Raw genomic sequence first — 24810 nt, forward strand, 5'->3', positions numbered from 1 at the left:
ATAGCTACCCGCTAATTGGTGCCTGGTGCCTGCAATTATTCATTTTTGTTTTTGAAGACTACCCTCCAATCAAGCACGCCATATCTTGGAAAGGGGCTTTAACATTCTCTTTTCTTTTCTTTTTTTCCTTTTTATTTTATTTTTTATTGTTTTAGTAGCACCCACTTGTTCATCAAACACAGATCAACTGTTTCAGGTCTCATAATGCATGGCAGACAATTGCAAGATATACAAGACTACAAGTTAGAAAGGTATATGTAAGATTCTTTGATACGTCCTAATAGATTCAAATATAGAGACTACATACTACATGTTAGATTCTGAAGGTACATGCTTGTTTTACAAGTCATAAGGTTCGAACTTCGAAGCTTCATATGCGAGAAAACAATCCAACCATAAAGCACCGGTTAACCTTTTGCAGAATGATATAAGAGTTGATCTAACGAAAGAGATGAAAGCTAGTCAGTGTTCAGATTAAACAGGGTGAGGGTACAAACTTCCTCGGGTATTATTCGTGCGGAGTAAGCAAAGTTCTTTTCCCATTCCTTGAATAATACTGTGGAATCAATCGAAGTACAATTACATACAGAAAAGGTAGGACGTAAAAAAAAAATTGGAAGATAAAAACTACTTTTAAGAGGTTAACACAAAATTTTTCGAAGAATACAACATACTTCAGCCCTTCAGTGACCAAAGAGAAAAAAAACATGGCAACACAAGGGATTGACGACTGCCACATCTGATCCCCTCAAAGGCTAAACCCTAATTGACATAAACTTATGTCCCAAATGTATGTTTGTCTACAGGTGCAGAGTCGAAATTCCTAACCACTTCCATCCATGGTTTGTATATTTTCAACACGGAACTTTTGGAAAGATGTCCTATGAATAAAACTGGATCTCCAAACGGAATAAATTCAAAATTCTTCCTACCAAAGAGTTTCTTAGTTTGGCTGTCTGTCCACTTGCGTTTTAATTTCCCATTACTTTGCAAATTCCTCAATGCTGGATCCTGACCATTTATCATCTCACTTTCATCGTCTCGATCAACAGGCATCCCAAAGTCAATCAAGCACATGGCCCTATAATATAAAAGAACCTAATATTAATATCATAAAAACATAGTTCAAGCTGAAACCCATTAATCAACTGCATATAACAAGTACTACAACGGGCTTTACCACCATAGCCTAACTTCTACACGGTAAAGATTCTTTGTATTGAATAGTAAGGTACGGGACCTCCTATACCCAGAGGCATATGCCTCAGCCTCAATGGCCTAGGGACTTTACCGAGGAACCCATGCAATAACAGCATAATATAGTAATCTACCACTCTTACATGAAACTCCTGGATTGAATTGAAGGTATGGTAACAGCAACTTAACGCAATACTCATGAAATGTAAAAACAAGAGGCCTCAGCTGATCCAAGTCTAAAACTCAGCTTGCATTGCATATGAGTGTCATAAGCTATATAACATAATCCCAAATTATGGACAGGGAAGTACCTGGCACTATAGACAATAACAGATGCTGTACTTGGTGAAGGTGGGAAAGAGAGCCCTATCACTTCTCCTGGAAATTCTTGGAATCTCTTTGGGAGAACATACGTATGCTGCCTCGACCAGTCCCCCAATTTTCTCTCCTCAACATCCAACGCATATACCTGATTTGAAGAGGTTGTGAGTATAAGAACATTATTGTTTCTTGGAGAAAAGCCTCCAGCTGTCACCGAGGCATTATCCAGTCTTGAAATGTACCAATGCTGCCTGTTTACAAGAACAGAATCAAATTGTTGCTATAAAACTCAGCAGATATATCCATAACATAGTTCCAGAATCAAGGTCAGATGCCAGTGGCAAAAGAATTAAAGAATCAGGTATAGTTTCATACCTCTGTATCTCCAGATTAAAGACATATACATCGCCAAAGCAGTTGATGGCAGCCAACCACTGCCCATCAGAACTCGTAAACATTTTTGTTATGGGAGGCTCAGTAGGTGGTAATTCTTGATCATGCAAATCACGGCAAGGGGTAAAGGTATGCACTAGCTCTGAGCTGTGTAGATCCACAACCTGCAGTGCGCAAAATATGTCAAGACATCCATGAACAATGTACATGGGATTTTTCAATAACAGTATCCATTTAATCACACCATTCAATCATGTTTTGATAATCTGAGTAGCCGTAGAGTATAAATGACCGAGCTCTTTGTTTTAGCTTGAAATTTAAGAAAATGATGATATAAACTCTTTTCTGGCAATGAAAGAGGCAGGCATGTATACATAGCAAATGTAGTGCATAAAGAAACAAGAACCAAAAACATTGAAAACGATGCAAACAATACTGATGCTACCTTCAAAATGAGTTGCAAAAAATTCACGTAATAGTATCACACTGTTCCCATACTCTAGCAACACAGAAAACAAAAAAACAAAAAAAATCAAATCATATCAAGAGATTTGGTGCCCCTTATTTGCCCTCCGAAAATAAAGAGGGAGCGTTGTATTACAAGTTATTGGCAAATCAACGACAGCAAGGTATGCAAGGGAGCTTAATAGTACAAGAGTATGGTAAAATGCATGGGGATAAAGTTTAAAATGAAACAATGACAACATTGAGTAACAAAAAAGAGAGCAGCTTACATATATTCTTCTGTCATGCCCTGCTATCATCAAGCGAGAAGAATCAAAACTAAAAACCATCGAATGGGCAAACGGTAGTTTTCGAGGTAAGTTTCTTTTATTAAGTGTCAATTCACTTTCGCCAACTTTACACTTCACTTCTTTTTTTCCTGATCGAATACACTTCTTCAACTCAAACAGGCTAATTTTTGCATGGTCAGAATAAGCAAAAAACTCCCCTGAATTAGATATGGTGCTGCAAATGATCTTCCGTGATGACTTAATTTGAAACAGGCCATTTGTTGATGCTAGACCCCCTGAGGGGCCACGAGCCATATCAAAAAAGGGACCCGGTTTTACACGTACGCGCAGGATATCCAATGAATGAGAACCTTGAACAAGAAGCAATGATGTTTGACTGAACTCTGTATTAGGCGCCAATTGAATGGATACTCTCTGAGGCGCAGGGCATATATCATGCGGAGAGAACTGAGTGAACTCCTTAACAGGGTAGGTAAAGAGCTTTGTGTCATCACCAGCAGAGATAAGCATAGGAACACCCAAATGTGCCCATTTAAGATAACTAAAATCAACCGGCTTGTCCTTACGACGTGCTCTTTTTCTACCTTGATCGGGTAGGGGATCTGCTAATTAAAGAATAACTCATTTAAGAACTAAAAAAACAGCGAAAAAGGGATATCGGAAAACATGCATGCAGTTGGGAAAACAAACAAAGCAGTACTGAATCAATGCAAGTTCTCGACACACCTTCTCTGCTAATTGGTACAGCCACTGTCAATGCCCTAACATCATGTGTATGGGCTCTTGTATAACCAATGTAGATCCATTTCTTCATTACATTAGGAGCAGACCCTACACTAGATTCCAGCGTCTCACTAGAAAGCTTATAAAGAATAACCTGCCAAGAAAATAGTGGCCAATGCAGTTATATTAGTTGGCTCTAAAGGTTGGACAAGTAACTATTCATTGATAAAATAGCACGTGAAAAACAAACCATCATAAAAAATATAATTGGGATTGGAATATAATCACTATCATACGCATAAATCACTATGACATTCAATCAAGACGACTGAGACCTAGCTCATTATGCCTAAGTTTGAAGTCTCTAATGTCCATCCATTTTCACATAACAGTTCAAGATGAGTTTATGTTACTAATTTTAAGTATTTAACCAACACCCAAAGAGTACTGGTTTATTAAATATAAATGTTACAGAACAATAATACCACAAAAAGGAGGTCTTGAAAGAAAAAGAAAAAAAAAGGAACAGTTTCAGCTACTATTGGCTAACCATTCGACACAATAAGATACAACTTAAATAGCTTCGAGGTGAAATACAACTTAAATAGCTTTGAGGTGAAACTAACAGAATCACACAAGCAAGATAAACAGAGTTCAAACACTGCACATACATTAAGGAAAAGATTTTAAATGCTGTAAAAATGTGTCTTTATTTCCTCACGTTCTAGAAATAGCAACCTTCACTCTCCAAACACAGTAGCATAGGATTAACGCTTTTCATCTTACGATGAACACAATATTATACCTGACCATCTGAACCAGCAGAGAACACGCGATTATGGCTGGGAGCTGCTGCGAGAGCTTTCACGTCCCCCTTGTGATATGAATGTGCTTGCAGTAGAGTTCCATGCTGACTGTCCCAAAACTGAACACTTCCAGTACTGTCTGCACTTACAAGGGTCCCGCACCTGGTGTAAACCAATAACTCAATTTTCAGAAAGAGCATTTCGGTGGCTAAACCCCAATTGACAGACAGAACTGAAAAATCAGTCTCGAAGACAGCAGAAAATTATAAAGATCCCGCCAGTCATTACCTCAGAGAAAGTAACACCCACACACAGATTTCAGATCCGCCACCCAAACCTCCAAGTCCAACTGTAATCCTATGTTTTTCAATGCCTCCTCTAGCATCCCAGATTCTTATCATGCTGTGAGTGGAGAGGGGGGTTAGATGCATAATAAATTGGCATTAGTTGGAGCTCGCAACAAGTACAGTCCATCTACAGATTCGTACTTACCCATCAGTACTTCCTGCATATATAAACTTTGCATCGGGACTCCACGCAACACTTAAAATACTTCCTGAAAAATAAAAGAACTATGAGCTATAAACAAATACTTACAAAGTAAGAACAAAACTATATAAGAAAAGAAAACAGAAACAAGTGACAAAGAAGAGCAGGTATCTCACCGTTGACCCTAGGCAGTGATTTAGTGTATACGAACTCATCTGCGTCGTTAATACTGTAAATTTGCAGAAAACCATCACCACCAGCTAATGCTACACGGGGGTTCACAACAACTGATGGTGCATGATCATCGTCTGAGTCAGAATCATCCTCGCTATCACTGGTATCACTATCACTTGTTTCAGGATCACTCCCATTATCGTTCAAATACCCATTTTCTGTATCATTAACAAAAGGTGCCACGGCCATATTAAAGATTGAGACCCCAACAGACTCCAAAACAGTCTGCAACAAAACAAAATTTTATTACCAAGTCTAATAATTCATTGCAAACCATAACCAGAACTACTTTCATGACAAAAATAATTACGAATAACTCTCAATGTTAACATAGACAGCTACCAACACTGATTTAAGCTTGATTTAGCTAAATCAAAGTCAGCAAATGTGAGAAGCTTACCGTCTGCTTCAAATTGAAAAGATCCCAATGCGAAATGGAGCCGTCGAGGCTGGAAGAGAACAGCCGGCCACACGGCAAGCCTTTCGAGCCGGCCCGGCACCAAATGAGCGACGAAACACTCGTGTTAGGGTCTCCATGAATCGTCTAAACACAGAATCACAAAACGAAAAACACTTGAATTGATCAAAAACTTGAAGCCACTAATTGATTCAAAACCTAGCTAAACACTACTATTCATTGCAAAAAATAGCAAGTGAAATTGTTCACCGTACCAGCTGACAGTGCCATCCGACGGCGCCGGGCGAGACGAGCCAAATCTCGACGGAGCCGTCGGCGCGGGCGGCGGCGACCTGCGAGTCGTCGACGCTGGTGGCTAGGGCAACGACCGGCGACGGCTTCCAATCGACGGAGCTGTTTCTATAGACTTCGAGCATGGTCTCTACTTGGAGGCTGAGCGTGGAGCCTTAAGGGAGGAGAAGAGAAGGATTAGGGTTTGGGGTGAGTGAAGATGGTTCTCAGAATCTGAGAGAAGGGAGTGTGGTGGTGGTGTGAGAGCATCACAAGGAGAAAAAGAAGGCGCTGTGTGTTGTCGACGAGTTTATTAGGTTTTTGAGGGTTTTAGCGCGGCTGCTGATAATAGGTCATGTCTATGTGAACCGAGGGGGGATTCCTTGTGAACCGGACCGGGTGTGCGGTCTGAGGATTTAGGTGAGGCCCATTTGTGATGGATCCATATTTCAATGCACACCGGCCCACTGCTTCGGTTCGGGAATGTCCGAGACCCGATAAACTTTATGCCACTGCCACGTCTGTTTCTCTTTAGTTCCATTGGCACAGCGACATGCATGATAAACTGTAGTGACCCTAACTGTCACTGCATTTTATTGTAGGTTGTAAGATTATGTTTTATTGATGATGGAAGAAAAGAGGTTCAAAGTCGAGACTTATATGAAGTAGTTCTTATTAAATCATATGCATAACAATTTTTTTTTAAATTTGTCAAATCATATGAAGCAGAGGCGGATCTATGTGGTAGGCTATGACTGTCATTGATAAGTATACAGAATTTGTTTACCGATACCATGTACTAACCAACTTATGATTGGTAGGCAAAATCTTCTCTACTAAAACTAACCACTGAAGTTGGTATACCGACTTAGTTGGTACGGTTGGTACTTGGTTGGTAATAGGCTTATACCAAGTTTAGATTGTGGCTCAAAAACTGAAGTGATAAATATAATTTTTTGTAACATCCTAAAGTAGCTTATTCGGTTTATTAGTTTTAATTTAAGTTCTTTTAGTATTTAGAGTTTTTGTTTTACAAAAAAAAAAAAAAAAATTTGTTTAGATAATAGAGAGAACGCAGTCTCTCTTTGGTTACTTTGAACGGCAAATTAAAGAGAGCAGGCAAGCAGGAGGTGGAGACGGATCTATGGACCGCCAAATTGATTAAGATGAGAATGAGAGGGTCGCCTAGGTTTCGACCAACACAATTAAAGAAAAGTATAGAGAGTTTTGGGGCAGAACGAGATTTGAGAAAGTTGTGGAGAGAGAGACAACCCTTCCCAATTCGTTTATGTCTAAGGTAGAACCCATATCACCTTCTAGCAATTTCGAATTCAGTTCCTAAGATTAGATAGATTACTTATTTTTTTTATCTTAATTCTTGATTTTTATGTCTAAGTATCAATATGGTTACTTTGTTTGATTATGGTTGGTAATTTCAAATTTTGAGAAAGTTGTGGAGAGAGAGAGACAACCCTTCCCAATTCGTTTCTGTCTAAGGTAGAACTCATATCACCTTCTAGCAATTTCGAATTCAGTTCCTAAAATTAGATAGATTACTTATTTTTTTATTTTAATTCTTGATTTTTATGTCTAAGTATCAATATGGTTACTTTGTTTGATTCTGGTTGGTAATTTCAAATTCTCAAACTTGTATAGATAGGAATCTTAATTTGAATCAAATGTTTTGTTTTGATTAGAATCGTTGTTGTTGAAGCTCAAGAACTTTGTTCTTGAATTTGGGTGTCCAAAACAATTTCTGGGTCTTTTTGACTCAACTGTTTCTTATGTTTAAAATGATTTTGTGTTCTGAAAATCTGTTCGTTTCCGTTATGAAGCTTTAGAACTTGTGTTGTTACTTCAAGAGTCGAAATAAAGCTTTCAAAATCAAGTTTTAAGGTTGCTGCAAATTTCCAAAATTCTATAGAAAAACTGATTTTTTTGCCTACTTTGAGACATGATCTCATAGAAAAACTGATTTTTTTGCCTACTTTGAGACATGATCTCTTTCAGCTCAGGCCTTTGTTTTGAAATCCAAAAGTATCTTTGTAAAGCTCATATATCCACCTTTGTGTGTGTTAATTTCACATGATTTGGTTAATATTTGGTTTGTCAAATTGCTTGCCAAAAACAGTAGCAGACTCAGCTAAAAGTTGAATTTTCTGGGTTTTCAGATTTTTGCTTTAACTTTGAGAGAGCATAACTTCCTATCCAGGGCTTTGTTTTCAAAACTTAAGCTATGTATTTAAAGCTTGTAATCACATCTTTATAATAGGCTTTGGTTCATAAACTTTTATTGGATTTGAGTGAGTGGAAAGTGAAGTCAAAAACAGCATCTTACACACTGTTTTGACACAAGGCTGACAGATGAACCTTGTTCAAACTCAGTCTTTTTTTTAACAGCTAATTTTTATGTTTTGCAGTAGCTCTTTATACAACTTTTGAGTATTGTGTGGTATCTGTTTTAAAGTTTGGAATAGTATAGTTCTTTATATAACAATTGTTACTTGTAACATAGTACTGAATCTAGTTTTTCATTGTTGTATGTACTTTACCTTTTGGGTAAGGTTCCGGAGACGATCTTGGCGAATCACCAATCTAAGAAGTGAAGTTGAGCTCGAGTTTGTGCTGTGCAAATCGAGGTAGGGTTTGATAGGGTGTTTGTTTTTATTGTGCTATTATGTGGTTATTGTTTGAATTGTTTGCTATTGGATTGTTTGATATCGAATTGTTTGACATTGAGTTGTGTGACATTATTTAAATTAAATGTTGATGATATTGAGATGTTGAATCAATTATGACATGTTTATATTGGAAAACATGTGTTTCTATTTTGAAATTATATTACATGACATTTGTGGGAAACGAGTGAGGTTGGAGGTGAAATAGATAATGATTGTTGGGATTATATGAGATTTTGTTATTAGGAAACCATTTGTGTAGTTGAGTTTTCTCATGGGTTGTCTTTGGGATCTATGATTAGCCCACACGTGCACAAATTCGGGGAATGTATGCCCCATCGGTAACGGACGTCGATAAAACAATCTTATAGGGTTGCAGATCGGGAGACCATGAGTATAACAAGACGACTAACAAATGAGGAAATTATATTTAAGGGTGATGTGAGGTGTGGGATGAGAGTTGAGTTCATATTACATCCATGCATTCTCGATATGTCATGTTTGTTTGTTTGTTTGTTTTGACTCGTATATAATGTCATATTTTATTAATATATTAACTAGCCCTACTGAGCATTGCTCACCCTCATCAAACCCTTTGCAAGTGTGGTTCGTAAAGCATAGAAAATGTTATATTATAAATTAAGGCTTTCATGTTTTTGTTTTGTAAAATAAGGCTTGAATAAAGAATGAGCGTTTTGAAAAGAAACGTTATTCTAGTTTGTTTATTTGTTTGTAAATATTTTAAACATGTGTGTTTTAAGCGTCTTCTTATAAGGCTTGTAATCTAAATAAATGTATGAAGGTTGTTGTTTCTTACGTCATGTAATGATATCTATCTCATTTTAATTATGAATGTTAAAATGTCTGTAATTAGAGTGCGATTCACGCCTTAATTCGATATTAGACTTTTACTCAAGTTGGGGTGTGTCATTTTTGCACAAATATAATGCAATGATAGCTTGGTCTGGTGGTATGTGGTCATATTTTCCATCAGAGCAGTCATGGTTTCGAAACATACTATTCCTTATCATTAACATATTGGTACTTTGTAATTCTCTATATAAAGGGCTCCTATCAATGAATAAGATGATGATTCTCTTGCTATCTCTTTTTGTCCGGTTTAAAGTTCGAGTCTCACCTCCGCAACAGATTCTTAACATTTTGTATTATTTATATATATATATAAGATGTTATAAATATAAAATATGCATGTACCATAATGAATGCACCTTAGTGGTTGGGAGCGAAGGTTGTTTGTAAGAGGTTGGAGGTTCAATTTTTGTTTCTTACATAGATATGGGTGTATTTTTCCTAACATATTTCGTATCATAGATCCTCCACTGATATGAAGGGTGCCTACAATGTGCTGTATACATAATATTTATCATATATGCAGCAAACTCTTTCAAAATTAAGCAAATCATATGAGGGGTGCATATAACATGTCGTACCTAAATAAATGAACATATCTTGGTATGGTTCTAAATAGGACGAGAATGCTTTAGTTATTCATACTGAATGTCTTGGTATCGTGCCTAATGTATTATTTTGAGTCATATTCTTCTTTTAGATAAATTATTATTTAGAAATACTGACAAGATTTATGTTCATTTATGAGTTCTTCCATGCAAATTTAGCAAAAGTTTCATAAGTTACGTCTACAATTAATGTTAAATAAATTATAACTCGGTTATTTAATTTTTATTACTTTTTTATTTATTATTAAGTCAATTATTAAGACGAGTTATTGCATGCTATAGTATTTACAAAAATTCATATATACACAACAATATAAGTCCCCGATACAATCTGAATTATTTATATAACATGATGATCATATAGATATATTAGTGTCATCCAATCTTAATCATCCTCATGTGATTCAGGTGATATAAGTCCACCCGGCTCTTAAAAGATGAAATTAAAAAACGTGGATGCACCGACATAGAGGAATGGGCGCGTGACTAATGCGGTGAAGGCCTTGTAAGCCCTTAATATTTGGGCCGGCCAGAGCGTTACTTCAACATAACGTCTTGCTTTGCTTCCAAAGCAGTGATAGTTACTCCCCCTCCCTCTTCTCTTCGGTTCAGATCTTAACCCAAATACCAACACCAGACTACTAACTTGTAATACACACAGAAAACAGTACAGGACTGAAAGAAAAAGCAAAGAGCGAAGAAGGAGTTCCCAAACCTCTGATCCAAACTTGCAAAGTGTTCGTCCCGCCATGGAGGACGCCTACGCCAGATCCGCCACCGAGGTAAAATTCCCGCCTCCTCATTACATTTCCCGCCGGAGAAAATAGTATTTTTACCGCTTTCTCCGAATTCGAAGCTTCTAGTTCAACCATTTCGTCTCTGATTGATTCGTTCTTGATCGTATTGGTGATTAGGTGTTGGATTTCTTTGGCGTGGACCCGAAGAGAGGTCTCAGTGACGCTCAGGTATGGTGGAGCTCACTCTCTCATTCGCAATTTCTACTGGTTTTTCTGGTCACTATAATTTAATTCCAGCTCGGAAGTTTGGTATAGCTAACCTCAAGGTTTGAATCGCAATTTTGTATGCAGGTTTCGGAACATGCTAGACTTTATGGTCGAAACGGTGCGTTTCCTTTCTCAGTGTACATCACGTTAGTTTCTGCGTCTGTTGAATTAGCTGGTTTAAGCTACTCTGCTCTTATTTGAACTCAAATTTTGATGAAATGTCATCTTCTTTGCCAATTTTTGTCACTCATAGTTTCGTAATGATCTAGACGAAGCTAGAAGTTTGAATTTCGTTGTTGCTTTCTCATTAGAAATGAGATTTATATTTTTATATAGATTTAATTCTAATGCGGTGTCTTCTTTGGTTGCATGCTTGGATCGCGGTCTGCAGTGCTTCCGGAAGAGAAAAGTAAGTACACCGTATGTTCGTCTACATTTCCATTTTCAGCTGCTTAGTTCTCAACAAGCAAGTTCACGTAAAAACTTCGAAGTTGATCACGTTCCTGATTCTCTGGATGGCAATGAAACGATAATAATTGTTAAAACATATCCATAGAAACCTAGAAAACTTCTATTGTTGTAATGTTGGAAGTGATGGCTGGATCTGGTGGGTTTGGTGGGAACTAAAGATATAATGGATTGGTCTTTTCCAATGGGGAATTTACATTCTAGTTGCTTTGTTGGAAGTCTGGAACCATCTCTTAGTGTTTGATCTAACATTCTGATAAATCTGTACATTTCGTAAAACTACTTATTTTTTGTATGTACTCAATAAGGCTATATTTCATATGCAGGGGCTTCGTTCTGGAAACTTGTCCTGAAACAGTTCGATGATTTGCTTGTTAAGATATTGATTGTCGCAGCAATCATTTCATTTGTTCTGGCTTTGATAAATGGAGATACTGGCTTGACAGCATTCTTGGAACCTTCTGTAAGTGGTTTATATAAATATATCTAATATGTTTTTGTGTTTTGCTGAACGGATTCTGTTTGAATAAAACAGAATAATTTATAATATTTCAAATTATGCCTGAATTTTCTCTCTCTCTCTCTCTCTCTCTCTCTAAAATGCAAAATATACATGGGATTCTTTAGAGAAATAAGTCAGGTGATATGTATGCTCTTAATTAAAAAGTATTTTACATTTCTTATAAACAAAAGTAGTATGCATGCTAGTTTGGTTATGAAGTCTCTATAGACTGTGTTGGATGTCTTTTTGTTAAAATTTATGAAACACTTGTACACTGAGTTTGTTGGACTTTATAACCTTTGCAAAATAAGGCTCCAAATGTTCAAAATCTCATATCAACTATTTTCTTTCTGTTGCTGATTGAATTCCACCTATTGGTTGAACTGTCTCAATAATTTATTCTATTAAAAGAAATATTCTTTTATTTTGAAATTACTGCATTCACAGGTTATCCTAACGATATTGGCGGCAAATGCTGCAGTAGGAGTGATTACAGAAACTAATGCAGAAAAGGCTCTTGAGGTAACTTTTGAATTTATTGTTATTCTGATACCAGATCAACCAGAAAACATAGAGTATCAATTTGGTACTTCTGATATCGTTGAATATTTCACTTATTAGGGTAAGATTTGTGGCTCGATTTTGAAATTTAAGTATATGAGTGGTTTAGAATTGGAGAAACCTTATTTTCTTAGATAAAATGTGAATGTTGAGACATCTTCTTCTATCAGCTTTCTGATGTTGTGACTACAGTTGTGTGTTTCTATATAGGGTTTTTCCATCCATAATCACACTTTAGTCTTAATTTTTATTTTGTATTGTTGAGGAAGAATGCAAAATTTAGATACATAACCTACCTGTTAATGTTGGGAATTCAGTATCCAATTAATGATGCTTGTTATTGTAGGAGCTACGCGCATACCAAGCTGATAATGCAACTGTTCTGCGCAATGGTAAAAGCATTGTTTATGAAGAAAATTGCCTATGCTAAAATTACTTGTACCGTTATATCAATGCCATATCAACTTCCTTGAAGTTAGTATTTTATCAAAGTTATGTTATCATTTATCAACTGAAACTCATGTAAAAGAAACTCTGGCAGGTTGCTTCTCCATACTTCCAGCAACAGAGCTTGTCCCTGGGGACATCGTTGAAGTTGCTGGTAAGTTGCACTTATTCTTTTGAATGTGCAAATTTAAGTTCCTCATAGATTTCAGCCAAATCGGTTTGTTGGTGCATCAGACATTCTGACTTTCGTTTCATGTTTTGTGAATATGTAGTGGGATGCAAAATTCCAGCCGATATGAGAATGATTGAGATGCTCAGTAATCAGTTACGCGTTGATCAGGCAATTCTTACAGGTATATACTTACTGGATATAATAATTAGTAAATCTGATTTCTTATTTTGTTTTCTTCAGCTTGTATGCATCAAAATTACGATTATGTAATGATATAGGCACATGGTGGATCCAATTTATCTGAAATTTGTTTATTGATGGTGATAGGTGAGAGTTGCTCTGTGGAGAAAGATCTTGAATCCACCACTGCGACAAATGCTGTATATCAAGACAAGACAAATATTCTTTTCTCGGTAAGAAATCACGTCTTTCGATGGGAACTTGCTTTACGGGTGATCTTCCAGTGTAATGGGAAATCACCCTCCTCCAGTCCCCCCCCCCCGCCTCTCTTTATAGTAAGCTTTTTACTTCTGCTATGGAGACTTCTAAGAAATGATCAACTTCCAGCATATCTTGATGCCCAGGGTACGGTAGTTGTGGCTGGTAGGGCTAGAGCTGTTGTAGTAGGAGTTGGAAGTCAGACTGCTATGGGCGGCATACGAGACTCAATGTTGCAAACAGAAGATGTAAGTACTGTAAATTCAGATTCTTTCAGTAGTTTTTAGTTTACATGTGCACAGACCTGTTCTTTGCTTTAAATCATCTAGCAAGCCATTTTTGTATTTCCATTTTATTGCTTAATTCTAAGAGGTGTAAGTGTGAATATTTATGTGTTTCTTCTTTTGTTCCTAGATGATGACTTCCAATTACGAGTTTACGACATAGAAATTACAATTTCCTTTTAATTTGGTGAAATTTGTCCTCTTGATTTGTTCACAAGAATTAAAGATTATTTCTTGAATTTTTTATTATGTACATTAAATACCAATACATATCTGATTGTTTTCAGGAAGTAACACCATTGAAAAAGAAGCTGGACGAATTTGGTACCTTTTTGGCCAAGGTAATTCTCCTAGTTTTCATTTTGGACAATAAATATCTACCATAAGGTTGAGTTATTCTTAGTATCATTCGTCTTTCCAGATATTCCTTCAGGGGGCCATCAGTAACAATAGATTAAATATAGGCTTTTGCCATTTTTTGTCCATATGTATTTTGCTTTGCTTTTACAGATGATAAATTTTTTCTCATTTTTATTTCATTCATCGACATCTCTATGGTTCTTTTCTTTAACTTGCTATGTTGAAAAATATATTAAATTGTAAGCATTTTCTAATATTGATTGCATTTTTAGGTTATTGCTGGCATATGTGTACTCGTATGGATTGTAAATATAGGTCACTTTCGTGACCCTGCTCATGGTGGATTCTTGCGTGGTGCAATTCATTACTTTAAGGTATTATTACATTGATATTTTCTTGGAGTTTTACTGGCTTAATGAGAGCAGCATCTATAAACAATGGTCAACGTGTTTGATAGTTCAGTAAATTTTTATCTGCGTACGCTGGATATCATGTGATAATGGTGTGTTCTTTAATGTCCTATTTTTATTCCAATGCATTGGTCTCCAGTGGATCTGCCTCAATGTTGATAATACTATGGTGTCATGGATATCTTGTGTATACAGTATCTTTTGTTTGTTTTGTATATGTTGTTTTTCTTTACTTAGTAAATTTCTGTCTCAGTCGTTTATTTGTATGGCTTATATGTGTCACGTATCCTGATTTATTTTCTTGTGTGCACCAAGATTGCAGTTGCACTTGCAGTTGCAGCAATCCCTGAAGGCCTTCCAGCTGTTGTTACAACGTAAGTACTCGAACTTGCTTGGTGAATCTAATTAAAAGAAGTCACGGTGTGGCAAGTTACTCAATTATGGGAAAAGACTCAATTGGAAAATGAAAATTTTCATATGGATTTGATTATTTGGTTATCTTTTAATAAATAGAGTAGGATAGGTGATTGGAAACAAAGTGTGAAATGGGTGACATCTGAAAATGGTGTGCCAATCTGTTTGATGAGGATATTATCTTGGTGAAAAAGGCTCTAAAACCTCCCACAATCATAAAATATTATGCATTTACTGGTCAAGTATAGAAGTAAATTATTAAATTTTAAGATATCATTTGTATGAAGTTAGATTGGGGAATGTCTTGGAAGTTGTGGTGCCATGTATGCCTAATACTCTCATAATTACTTTGTATATATGGCCATATACATATAATGTTGGGTTTAAAGTTGCCCAGCTACCTCTGCATGAAATATACGATTTATTTTGACACTACACTTTTCAATCTTTTATATAGTTTGATGCATTATGTAATAGTGGATGCCTCCCTTAAGTTGATAGGTTATGACACTAGTCTCTTGTGCTCTTTATTTTTTTATATCTAGATTAAATACAGAAACTGATGCTTTTCTACACCGTGGTCATTTTTTGATGTTGCTCTAGTTGTTTGGCTCTTGGGACAAAACGAATGGCTCGGTTGAATGCCATTGTAAGGTCGTTGCCATCAGTTGAGACTTTAGGCTGCACTACAGTAATTTGCAGTGACAAAACTGGGACTCTGACTACCAATATGATGTCTGCCTCTAAGGTGATTATTAAACTCATCTCATGAAACAAATAAATCTTTTATTATGAGTGGCCTTTTTCAATTCTTGTACATCCAGTTGGGTTTGGTTAAAATGTACTCATAAAGACCAGTTGTCGAACAAAACTGGACAAGCGAAAACTACAAAGGGTATTTGCATGCCTGTCACACCTGATCGATTTCGCATGTATAATATAGTAATATACAGCTTTGAGGTGTCTTCATGTTCCCTCAATAATCTTCTTTCATATATCACTCATGGTTGGAAACTTGCAAGAACTTAACTTTTTATGGATGCAACACATACCTATGTGGATCACACACATCCGTGCACTGATCCAGACAGGTGAGGCACACCAATGTACACTGATGCGTACTTAATTACTGATTTCATCAAGGGCTTGGAATTTGACAGTTACATAACATCGAAGACAAAAGTGATTCCTGCCCCCCAATCCTTGAAGTCGTGTGGATTGAAATGCTATTTGTTATTACACGTCACTAGTGCAATTGTAAAAAGTGTTTTTTCTTTGCTTATTAGGTTTTACAATATTTATTACGCAATTTCTTGGGCGTAATATTTTGAAACCTTATTTGAGAGCCCGGTTAATTTCAAAAATTACCAATAAAACTAATTTGTTCGTAGTTTCGCGAAAACCTATTGATTTTAAATGAAGTTTCACCCATTGCTACTTTCTTCTCTCTAGGTTTGTGTGCTTCACACTGTACAGCACACTCCTGTTATCTCAGAATACAGTGTCAGCGGAACTACATTTGCACCTGAAGGCACTATTTTTGACAGTACTGGCAATCAGGTAGTTTAGTTTGAATGCTCCGTAATGCTCTGAAGGCACTAGTTCATGTGTATACAATTTTATCTGTTTTACCCTTTCTTTCTTTAATATATGAGCTGAGGCGCTGAGCTAAACATATGAGGCTACAAGTAAGACAATGGCACTCTGCAAACTTTGTTTTATAACTATAATTTACTTGACTTTTAAAAAATTAAACTTGCTCTCTTTTGAAAACATGTGATTGGTGATTGCAGCATGTAATTAAAAACATGTAAATTTACTCATGTTTTTTATCAGAGAATTTAGTGGATATAATAGTATTGCTCCTATCCTATAATTGAGACTTCATTTTTTATGCTATGTTAAAATCTTCTACTGGTACCATATAGTTTGAATGATTGATCCATTTTGCAGCTTGAATGTCCAGCTCAGTCACCTTGTCTTCTTCATATAGCAATGTCTTCAGCACTTTGCAATGAATCTGTCTTGCAATATAATCCAGACAAGGGGAGCTATGAAAAAATTGGCGAGTCAACTGAAGTAGCCCTCCGTGTCCTTGCAGAGAAGGTCCATTTCTGTACTTATAAGGTTTACTGAAGTCTATGGAGCAGCTAATGACTATCTTTTAATCTTTATTCTTAATTTTTGTCCCTTCTCTCAGATTGGTCTTCCTGGCTATGATTCTATGCCATCTTCTCTGAATTTGTTAAGCAAGCATGAACGTGCATCTTACTGTAACCACTATTGGGAGAATCATTTTAAAAAGGTTTGCCTTGTGACCCCAAATCCTGCCCTAAAAGTTCCTCGGCACTAATTGATGCTGCTTTAAAATTTAAAGCTGCTGATTCAGCACCTTGCTTAAAAGCTTGGAATAGTTTGATGCTTCTCCTTGCTGCTTGGTTTGATTGCTGGCTGCTAAATCATTGATTACTTGTTTAGGCTTAGAGATTACAAAACAGTGAGCCTTCCACCTAGAAATGGAATGGACATTCTTAACCTCTGATTTTGCTCATTATCAGTTCCATTGATTATTGGATTGGGAATGCTCATTCTAATTTATGTGAGACCAATACATCGGAATGGTGAATGGCCAAATATAGGAATGATTTCATTCATTCCATCCAACAAAGACCATGAACTAGACTGCTGATTGTGTGTATTTAGGTCAAATTACTGTGGAACTGCTTAAATCTCCTAAACCAGTCTTTAAAACATGGACTACTTTACTTTATAAAAAGACAAGAGGAGCAAACTGAATATATCCTAGCTTGGCGTTTCTGTTTTCCATTGAAGTTTGGTATTTGTAGTGATTTAATATATACTTTGGTAGATTTCTGTTGCAGATTTTACTCGTGATCGGAAAATGATGAGTGTCCTTTGTAGCCGAAATCAATTGCAGATTATGTTCTGCAAAGGTGCTCCAGAGAGCATTATTTCTAGATGCACAAATATTCTGTGCAATGATGATGGCTCCACTATACCATTAACTGCTAATATCCGAGCTGAGTTGGAATCAAGGTTTCACAGGTGAGAAAATCCATCATTCTTGCCGTTTGAGTTCCTTTTGCATGATTGACTCTGGATGCGAGCTTTATGAAATCTGTTTAGGCGCCTTTTCAATTCTGTTCACCTGACATTGATTTTAAACCTCCTCAAATGAGGTGGTCCTTCAGAATCAAAATCTAGTTCTCTCTTTTACTTATTGAGATATTCCTTAAGCAATATGTTGAGGTTCATGCACTGTTCTAAGTATCAATGCCCTGTGGTTCACACTTTCTGCAGTACTCGTATCAGTGATGGAACCAAATCCTAATAGGCAATACTTTGCCTATTTTTCTGTCTGAATTTGAAATTTGGATCAGACAGAAACTTGAATTGTTCTGTGTATATGCTTTACATTTTCCTTTATTAGAAGCTTGAGTGTTTGTCTTGTAGCTACATAGCCGTATCGTACTTTATATGTATTGTGTATATGACTATATCTGAATTATGAGGTGCATGTGAATTTGATCCAATAATAGTTGTGCTTAGAGTTATAAAGAAGTATGTTCCTGTATTCAACAAAAATGCGCCGATTTACCAGTCAAACTAGTCATAAGTTTTTCTACTGGCATTTCATTGTATAAATATGGGGTTCTCTTGGGGCAGTTTTGCAGGAAAAGAAACCTTAAGATGTTTGGCTCTTGCTTTCAAGCGGATGCCCATGGATGTACCGACTCTCTCCCACAATGATGAGAAGGATCTTACATTCATTGGGTTGGTATGCTTTCTTTTCAAAGTGGAAAGTCAATTTCATTAGTGCCTGTACCAAGTGCATATCATTGTGCTTAAAACTGTCACTTGTTTACTTATTGTGCAAGATCAGGATATTCCCCTTTCTGTATTCCGGCCACCAATATTTATTGTTGTATATATTTTCCTTGTCTCTTTTGAAGGTTGGAATGCTTGATCCACCAAGAGAGGAAGTGAAAAATGCTATGCTTTCATGCATGACTGCTGGCATACGCGTTATTGTTGTCACTGGGGATAACAAAGTAAGTCTGTTAATTTATACATAAATGTATACTTCCACATGCAGATCACATAAATAGTTAGAATGGCCTTGCTGATTTCGATCCAATTTCAGTCCACAGCTGAATCCCTCTGCCGCAAGATAGGTGCTTTTGATCACTTTGAAGATCTTTCAGGGCACTCTTTCACCGCAACTGAGTTTGAAGAATTACCAGCTTTGCAGAAAACGATAGCATTGCAACGGATGGCATTATTCACCAGGTATAGTGGGTACATTTGTTTGGTACCTTGTATGTCTTCATATAAGTTTAGGTATATAACAAGTGGTTTATCTAACTTAAGCAGCTTTCCAATTCCTCCCACATTGATGAATACTTGAGCAACTATGCTTGATCTCTGTAACAGGGTCGAGCCTTCTCATAAAAGGATGCTGGTTGAGGCCTTACAACGCCAGAATGAAGTGGTACACCTCTCTATAACTTCACACTGGACAGTGAATATTTGTATGTAGGAGGCCAGGATCCATACCTTGGTCCCAGGTATCTTAAACGGAATTGGTCACTTTGAATGAGAACAGAGTCCTTCATCAATGTCGGATATCCGACTCCAGAATTTCATATCGTTTGACCAATATAGTCCTTTTTCTTTAACATTTAATCTAAAGTGATACGTGTCAAGGTGTGAGGTAGCAGCACAGAGTGGATAAAGTATTAGTGAAGAAAATTGAAAAACTTTTTGTTTGCTGAGTGAGATTTTCCTTTCATTTTATATTTGGAAGTAATCGCTTACAGATATTTGATGTAACACCAAAGAGTTCATCTCTATCAGCGTGCATGTCTACATGTCTGTGTGTGCAACTGATGTATATGTGGTGTGGTTGCTTGTGTTTAGATTTCCTTTTGATTTTAAGCTGCTCAGTGTATTTGCTTGTTAGGTTGCAATGACTGGTGATGGTGTTAATGATGCACCTGCACTAAAAAAGGCAGATATTGGAATTGCCATGGGTTCAGGAACAGCAGTTGCCAAGGTACATATGTCTATTACTTCAACTAATTCGAGTGTCTTATTTTCATAAGAATCTTAGACTAAATAATTGATGCAATAGATGAGTGCCAACCTAATATCATGATAATGACCGATGACAGGTCTTCAAACTGTAGTTTGTGTTAATATACTTTACCATCAAAGAGGGGGTTGCTGAGTGCCCTCTTACATATAAAATCGCTTAAAGTCCTCAAACCCATATGTACTGTAGAAGATGCAGTGTTTAATTCATGTTGATGAAAATCCAGAATAATGAAAATCCATTCCCTACATAGTAAACAAACATACACGGTTTTTATTCATGGGATTCCAAAACCAACCTGTAGACTACTTGGTCCTAAGCCGTGATATGTTCTATTTTTGTGGTCACTTCTGTTCCCAGTAAGTTGGTAAAGACATAGTTCTGAAATATACATCTTTAGGAGTGTGGTATTATCAAATTTATCAACATTCGTGTTGTGATTGGCGCGTTTCTCATCATTGTTATCTTTGAATTTTCAGAGTGCTTCAGATATGGTTTTGGCTGATGACAATTTTGCCACAATTGTTGCGGTATGTGTATCTTTTTTCTTTGACCGTTGCCTTGGAAAGTCTTGTACTTTGTTAAGCAGCCTTAGAAGGATAATTATGTTCTCTATTCAATACTTGGCAGGCTGTTGCAGAGGGAAGGGCGATTTACAATAACACGAAGCAATTCATCAGATATATGATCTCTTCAAATATTGGTGAAGTTGTGTGTATATTTGTGGCAGCTGTACTTGGAATACCTGATACACTGGCCCCTGTGAGTTCATTTATCATACAGATTTTGATGTTTCATTCTCCAACTCATTTTTAGTGCTTCTTTTATCTTTGAATGACATTTTTCATGTCCTTGAGTAAATTAGTTTAGTTTACATTTTTAGTAGGTGATCTAGTTTTGTTTGTCATATTATGTCCCGGAGTTTCTTAATACTATGAAAATATTTTTCAGGTCCAGCTGCTCTGGGTCAACTTAGTTACTGATGGGTTACCTGCCACAGCTATTGGTTTTAATAAGCAAGATTCTGATGTGATGAAGGCTAAACCTCGAAAGGTATTACCTTAATTAAGTATTGGATTTTTCTCTCTCGTCCTTTGATGTGTTTAATTCACCCTCAGCGTTCCTCTTGTAGAGATAATTAGAATTCGAGTTTTTCATGGACTTTAACTTTGATTGCTCAGAAAACATTTAGATATATTGAAGCTTGTTGTTTTGTCGGGTGTATTTTTTTAGTCACTTTTAGTTCTATTCTGGCAGGTTAACGAAGCAGTTGTTACTGGATGGTTGTTTTTTCGTTATTTGGTGATTGGAGGTATGCTCAATGATGATCTGATAATATGCTGGTTTGTTTTTACTGGATGCCCTTTTGGTACATGAGAGTGATGAGATTTACTCGACTTTTTATTAGTTTAACTTTTTATAAAGCAGTATTATATTTCTCTAATACCTTTTGTCTTCCAAACATTAACTCATATTTCTCCATGGTTTTTTTTTTTGTCAATTTGTTGAAAAGTACATTGCCGGACATTGGATTTCTGGAATTGTCACATGCATAAAATAACATATTAACGAAAAAGTAATATCAGTTACTCAATATCTTTTCTGTCCCTACATCTCAAGGTTGCAATTGCTTCTCAGTTAATGCAAATTATAACTGGCTTGTGTTTTGGGTCTTGTTTTTCATCTTTCTTTGGTGCACTGTCCAGAATAAATGCTGGTAGTTAGGACTTAACATCAAAACCTGGTAGTTATAAATTTCTGTCAGTTCTTTCACCTTGGTGAATTTCTACACCTTGGTTAAGGGTCATTAAATCAAATTATCTTTTAACTTTCGATAATGTTTCCCTTTTTTTATTGTTATAGGCTCTGTTCTTTTCTTCTTTTCTTGCATGGTTTCTGTTTACTGTAATTGACGTTGTTCATTTTTCTCATTGTTTATTTTTGCATGGTTGCAGCTTATGTTGGGCTTGCCACAGTTGCGGGATTTATTTGGTGGTTTCTTTACTCTGACACTGGTCCTAAACTGCCATATACTGAACTGGTAAGATCTTATAGGCTGTGTCAGTACTCAGTACTTTGAGTGAATTACTAGATTCCCTGGAATTGGGAAAGTTGGATCTTTTAGCTTATAACCCTGTGTGACTTGAATATGTTGTATACTGGTTTCCGGGAAGCTGTCAGTTTTACCCCTTGAACATCAATACTTGGGCTTAGTTTTTGTGTTTCTCATAAAGGGGTGTTGCCTCATACATGTGCTGAAATGATGTGGATATTTTCAGTTTGTGATGTGAAATTCCAAATTTTTCAGAATTATTATTAGTCTCTTTGATTAAGAGCAAAAGAAAAGAGACGAGCTCATTAGGTCAATTACTTGTTTCTTTGGTTTGTTTTACTTCACAAATTTATAATCAGTACCCTGATCATCAAGATTTATAATATCCTTTATTTATTATATATTTTGGTATTTCATTTTATTTTGTTCTTTCTATCAGATTAATTTTGACACATGCGGAACAAGGGACACAACTTATCCATGCAGTATATTTAGTGATCGCCATCCATCAACTGTCTCCATGACCGTTCTTGTGGTTGTTGAAATGTTCAACGCATTGAATAATCTCAGTGAAAACCAATCGCTTCTGTAAGTATATAAGTTGCAAAACTTGGACAAAAAGCTTAGGGGGTTCCTTAGGGGGTTCCTAGTTACAGTTCCAAATTTCAAATTTTGAATTTCATCATTCATTCACCTTCGTATAAGTGTATAAATTTCCACTCATGCTACTTTTTCAATTTCAAAATAATCTTCTTTTAGCACCTTTGTGTTATCAAAGATACTTGGTCTTTGCTGACACCACCAAGGATGCAGGTTATTAGTCTTGCAAACAGGAGTCTTTTTTTTTTTTTTTTTTTTGCGGGGATATATGTTCAAGGGAGTTGTTGGACTGGCCTTCTGCTGGCTAATGTTACTGCGGAGATGCAAATAGGAAATATATATAGTTTCATTTAGCATCCCTTTGTTATTCTGAGTATTTTATGCAACTAGTTAAACTAGTTGTTTGAGCATAGGGTTGGACTTGGAGTTGATAATGTTTTTATGAAAATTAACTTTCCTTGAAGCTTTTATTGATCAAATTACTCGAGAACAGTGTTTGCTTTTGGAAATTTCTTTATGTTTTTCTTACTGATTTTGAATCTGGGACTGTCATTTCATTGGTTTGTCTTGCCATCATATATACAATCTCATTGTTTCTGGGAAATTAGAAAGTATACTTACTCCTACAAAAAGGAAAAAGTAGACTTGCTTTAGCACCTGATATCTTTTGTGTTTCAGTGTCATCCCTCCCTGGAGTAACTTATGGCTTGTTGGTTCAATCATTATAACAATGATCCTTCACGTATTAATATTATATGTGCCTCCCCTCTCGGTTCTTTTCTCTGTAAGTTGTCTCCCGTACCTATGTTTCTGACAGACAGTTTCTTTTGTCAATATTGATGCAAATGAATGTAAATGTATGGCCCCGTAATATTTTCTGCTGCAGGTAACACCCTTATCTTGGGCTGAGTGGACTGTTGTGCTATACCTTTCATTTCCAGTAAGTAGTTTATATTTCAGGGTCCTTCTTTTCGGTTTCTTCTTCGTTTTGAGTTTTTGTCATTAACTAGATGACTTGAGCTATAAGCCTATAGAATCTAGTAAAATAGTTTATGCTAGACGTTGGGATATTGAAGGCCTATATCAAGCATGCTCTATATTTCTGCCTCTGCCCCTTATCACGGCTAACAAAGATGCTCAAACTAGGCCTTTTTGAATAGTCAAAGGCCTATAATACCTTGGATATTGATGACCTATATCAAGCAGGCCCTATATTTCTGCCTCTACCCCTTATCGCGGCTAACAAAGATGCTCAAACTAGGCCTTTGAGAATTGCCATGTTTTACTGGCGATTTGGAAAAAGGGGGAGAAAAGGGGAAGCTGAGATCAAATTTGTTTTTAAAGCAGCGAGTCTCTAATAGGAGTAACTGCAGATGAAGAAATATAAAGATTTAAAAAGTCATCTATATGATGGAAAATGTAAATCTGTAGTGTTTATTGTAATTATTCACGAGTTGTCTATTAAAGGATTGATACTATAGGTGATATAACTGTACTTAGCAGCTCTTCTTTATCAGCACTCAAGCTCTCATTTCTTATCTGATATAGGTTATAATCATCGATGAAGTGCTAAAGTTCTTCTCAAGAAGTACCACGGGTAAATCTTCATTCATTTTATCTACTCTCATCCTTTTGTGACAAAACGGGGTGCACTAGTCCCCCCTTTGTTATTTTGTCATAACGTATAAACATCTACCACTGTCTGCTTATAGATTTTAATGGCTATTGCAGGTCTAAGATTAAATTTCCTGTTAAGGAGGCATGATCTACTGCCAAGAAAGGAATTGCGTGATAAGTAGATGGAGCTTTTTGTGACCCAAGTTTTGCATACACCTACTATACTGGAGGAATACGATTCCCGTCTCCTTCGACAGATAGAAGAACCACACAGTTGTTATGGTGACTCACAAAATCATATGCTTTCTCAAGATAAGAAGAGTAACTAGTCTTCTGTATCAGATATTGTAATGATATAAGCACTCACACTCTTTCGAAATCTATGTTGCAAACAGATGACTGGCCGAAAAATCATTAGCAAATCAGCAAAGTTGGTTTCGTAGCAAATCGTTGTATGGACTCATTGTCATTCTCCACTTTCTGGACTTTCAGTTACTTGCCATGGTAGTAAAGAGAAGCCCAGTCAATTAGATCGATTTTGTTTGCCAAGTTCATTTCACAATGGTATCACTGAGCTCAGCTCAAGGCTCAAGAAGAAGAAA

The 24810-nt window shown here is 36.4% G+C and overlaps 2 protein-coding genes across 2 annotated transcripts; one reads left to right on the forward strand and one right to left on the reverse strand.

Moving 5' to 3' along the window:
- Positions 1 to 193: 193 nt before the first annotated feature.
- LOC101291781 (cirhin-like) lies at positions 194 to 5752 on the reverse strand. The gene is made up of 11 exons (XM_004290934.1): positions 5591 to 5752; positions 5319 to 5462; positions 4861 to 5143; positions 4688 to 4751; positions 4484 to 4597; positions 4195 to 4357; positions 3393 to 3543; positions 2646 to 3268; positions 1894 to 2075; positions 1509 to 1769; positions 194 to 1081 (listed from the first exon to the last, which is right to left on the reverse strand). The coding sequence occupies exons 1-11, from the start codon at positions 5750 to 5752 to the stop codon at positions 778 to 780; spliced, it is 2451 nt and encodes an 816-aa protein (XP_004290982.1). The 3' UTR covers positions 194 to 777.
- Positions 5753 to 10511: 4759 nt separating this feature from the next.
- On the forward strand, positions 10512 to 24742 carry LOC101292079 (calcium-transporting ATPase 3, endoplasmic reticulum-type-like). The gene is made up of 34 exons (XM_004290935.1): positions 10512 to 10544; positions 10677 to 10727; positions 10851 to 10884; positions 11158 to 11175; positions 11561 to 11697; positions 12184 to 12258; positions 12644 to 12689; positions 12839 to 12898; positions 13017 to 13097; positions 13244 to 13329; positions 13501 to 13602; positions 13926 to 13979; positions 14271 to 14372; positions 14724 to 14782; positions 15426 to 15570; positions 16275 to 16382; positions 16776 to 16928; positions 17023 to 17127; positions 17692 to 17888; positions 18510 to 18621; positions 18797 to 18895; positions 18988 to 19133; positions 19278 to 19335; positions 19807 to 19899; positions 20418 to 20468; positions 20569 to 20700; positions 20890 to 20991; positions 21196 to 21250; positions 21894 to 21979; positions 22431 to 22579; positions 23270 to 23375; positions 23478 to 23531; positions 24140 to 24188; positions 24323 to 24742. The coding sequence occupies exons 1-34, from the start codon at positions 10512 to 10514 to the stop codon at positions 24388 to 24390; spliced, it is 3006 nt and encodes a 1001-aa protein (XP_004290983.1). The 3' UTR covers positions 24391 to 24742.
- Positions 24743 to 24810: the final 68 nt, after the last annotated feature.

This window comes from Fragaria vesca, linkage group LG2 (genome assembly GCF_000184155.1).
Source record: "Fragaria vesca subsp. vesca linkage group LG2, FraVesHawaii_1.0, whole genome shotgun sequence".
Taxonomy (NCBI): domain Eukaryota; kingdom Viridiplantae; phylum Streptophyta; class Magnoliopsida; order Rosales; family Rosaceae; genus Fragaria; species Fragaria vesca.

Coding starts and splice junctions, on each gene's coding strand:
- LOC101292079 (XM_004290935.1), top strand. CDS start 10,512: ATGGAGGACGCCTACGCCAGATCCGCCACCGAG. Junction 12,259..12,643: donor ATGCAGAAAAGGCTCTTGAG/GTAACTTTTGAA, acceptor TTGTTATTGTAG/GAGCTACGCGCATACCAAGC. Junction 20,469..20,568: donor ATTTTGCCACAATTGTTGCG/GTATGTGTATCT, acceptor AATACTTGGCAG/GCTGTTGCAGAGGGAAGGGC.
- LOC101291781 (XM_004290934.1), bottom strand. CDS start 5,752: ATGCTCGAAGTCTATAGAAACAGCTCCGTCGATTGGAAGCCGTCGCCG. Junction 4,598..4,687: donor TATGCAGGAAGTACTGATGG/GTAAGTACGAAT, acceptor CTCCACTCACAG/CATGATAAGAATCTGGGATG. Junction 3,269..3,392: donor TGTACCAATTAGCAGAGAAG/GTGTGTCGAGAA, acceptor TTTAATTAGCAG/ATCCCCTACCCGATCAAGGT.